This window comes from Tuber melanosporum, assembly GCF_000151645.1.
Source record: "Tuber melanosporum whole genome shotgun sequence assembly, scaffold_88, strain Mel28".
NCBI classification, from domain to species: Eukaryota; Fungi; Ascomycota; class Pezizomycetes; order Pezizales; family Tuberaceae; genus Tuber; species Tuber melanosporum.
This window is the reverse complement of record NW_003299137.1, coordinates 212,899-214,596: the sequence shown is the minus strand read 5'-3', so window position 1 is coordinate 214,596 and position 1,698 is coordinate 212,899. Positions and strand designations below refer to the sequence as shown.

The 1,698-nt window shown below is 51.3% G+C and overlaps 1 protein-coding gene; it reads right to left on the bottom strand.

The window, feature by feature from the left end:
* Nucleotides 1-213: 213 nt before the first annotated feature.
* GSTUM_00011587001 (uncharacterized protein) overlaps nt 214-1,698 on the bottom strand; it is a 2,566-nt gene continuing 1,081 nt past the window's right edge. Inside the window, exon 2 of the mRNA XM_052355840.1 lies at nt 214-1,698. This exon is cut by the window's right edge and continues 918 nt beyond it. Within this exon, the coding sequence (XP_052211805.1) occupies nt 735-1,433 (699 nt within the window). The 5' untranslated portion in view covers nt 1,434-1,698 and the 3' untranslated portion in view covers nt 214-734.

The following is a 1,698-nucleotide window of genomic DNA, read 5'->3' as shown; positions in this document are numbered from 1 at the left end:
AGTGCATCCACCCACTGACTGACCACCGACCGACAGATCTGGGAATCTACCCAACTCATGGAGCAAGTTGCTTGGGCCCGTCTTGTGCGGTTGACCCAACACCCCGACAGCCCCGAGGTATCATACGAAGTACAGTACTCACCTAGACAAGTAAAAGCAGGCAGCACAACAAAACGAGAAGGAGGGCAAGCGGATGAGGGTTTTCCTGGATGCGTATGATATTATACTAACCTGACATAATGTAAAACTCCACAGTCGTGATATATACATCCGTCCGTCGGATCCGTCCTACCGGATCATCTCCAATACAGTCCGAAATAGAGACACTAGAAATTGAAAATAGGCGGAAGGAAGGAAGGAAGGGGAGGAGGTGAAGAAAGAAAGAAGGAAAACTTAGTAACAGCTAGATAAATACAAAACTTCTGCTCCCATTAAAGTTACCCCTCTGATTCCCATACTTAAGAATGAAATAAAATCGTAAGAAAGGAAACGAAATGAAGAAAGGAAATTCGTGTCTACCTCGTAATAGAAACATAAGTACCAAAAACATGGGCGAAAGCAAAAAGCACAAACGGATGAAATAAGGACACAATAAAAACACAGACATAAAACAAAAAACTCCATAAAAATACACCTCCCAGCCAACCATCTTCCTACCAGTCCGACCAACCCCCAACCCAACCCAACTCATCCCATCCAATCCAGATCACAATCACAGAACCACAGGATACCAATCACAGTGTCCTCCGCCTGACCGCTACTGCACCCGCCGGTCCCATTACTAACACTGCTGCGAATCTCAAGACCCCCTTCCAACCGAGCCCTTCCACTTCCTCCAGAGCATTTGCGCCGGGGTGGTACTCTCCATAGGCGTTCTCCATCCCACTGCTGGTGGACTGTTCGTTGGTGGAGGTGCTTGGGACGAAGTACATGAAATCCATGTCTTCCCAGGGGCCCGATGTTGGAGCTGTAGGAGCGAGAGAGGCATCTTTTGAGAAGAATATGCGGGAGGAGAGGGCTTCGGCGAGAGTTGTTATGTGTGGGGCGAGGTATTGCAGGGCAAAGTATCCCCCGATCAAGCTAGCGGCAAAGAGTAGGGATATGGCGAAGCGGCGGATGCGTCGGGGGGCAAAGTGCCCTCGCAACTGTGCAGCGACGGCATATAGCTTTCCCAAGAAGTAATCCAAAAAGTCTTGGCCGATCTCCTCCTCCGCTCCTCCCTCGCTTCCTTCTCTCCCTTCCTCGCCGCCCTTCAACCCCCCTCTTCGATGATACACTCCCACAATCGCAAACAGCACCAAGTACGGCACAAGCGCCCACACAGGGTTGAACCTCGCCATGGGGCTCCCAACTTCGGGTTTGACAAAAAGCTGTGCGATCCCATTCATCGTCCAGATCAGAAGCGTGAGGAGCGGTAACACAGCGAGCCACATTACGATAACCGCGTTAGAGGCGAACTGCACAGGACCAGCGACGCTTCGGGCGATGCGTGTTGGGGAGATAGTGGGGAGGGTCAGGAACGAAAGGTGGTGGATCACTTCTACGGTGATATTCTCTGGGAGCAGGTTTGACGGCTGTTTCTCTGGTTCTTGTACCGTGGGGGCAGCAGGAGCACTGGCAGTGGGGGCTGGGGGAGAGGTGGTAGAAAGCCCCTGACGCCGAAGGAAGATTATTCTATGATCGACTGAACATCTGTTA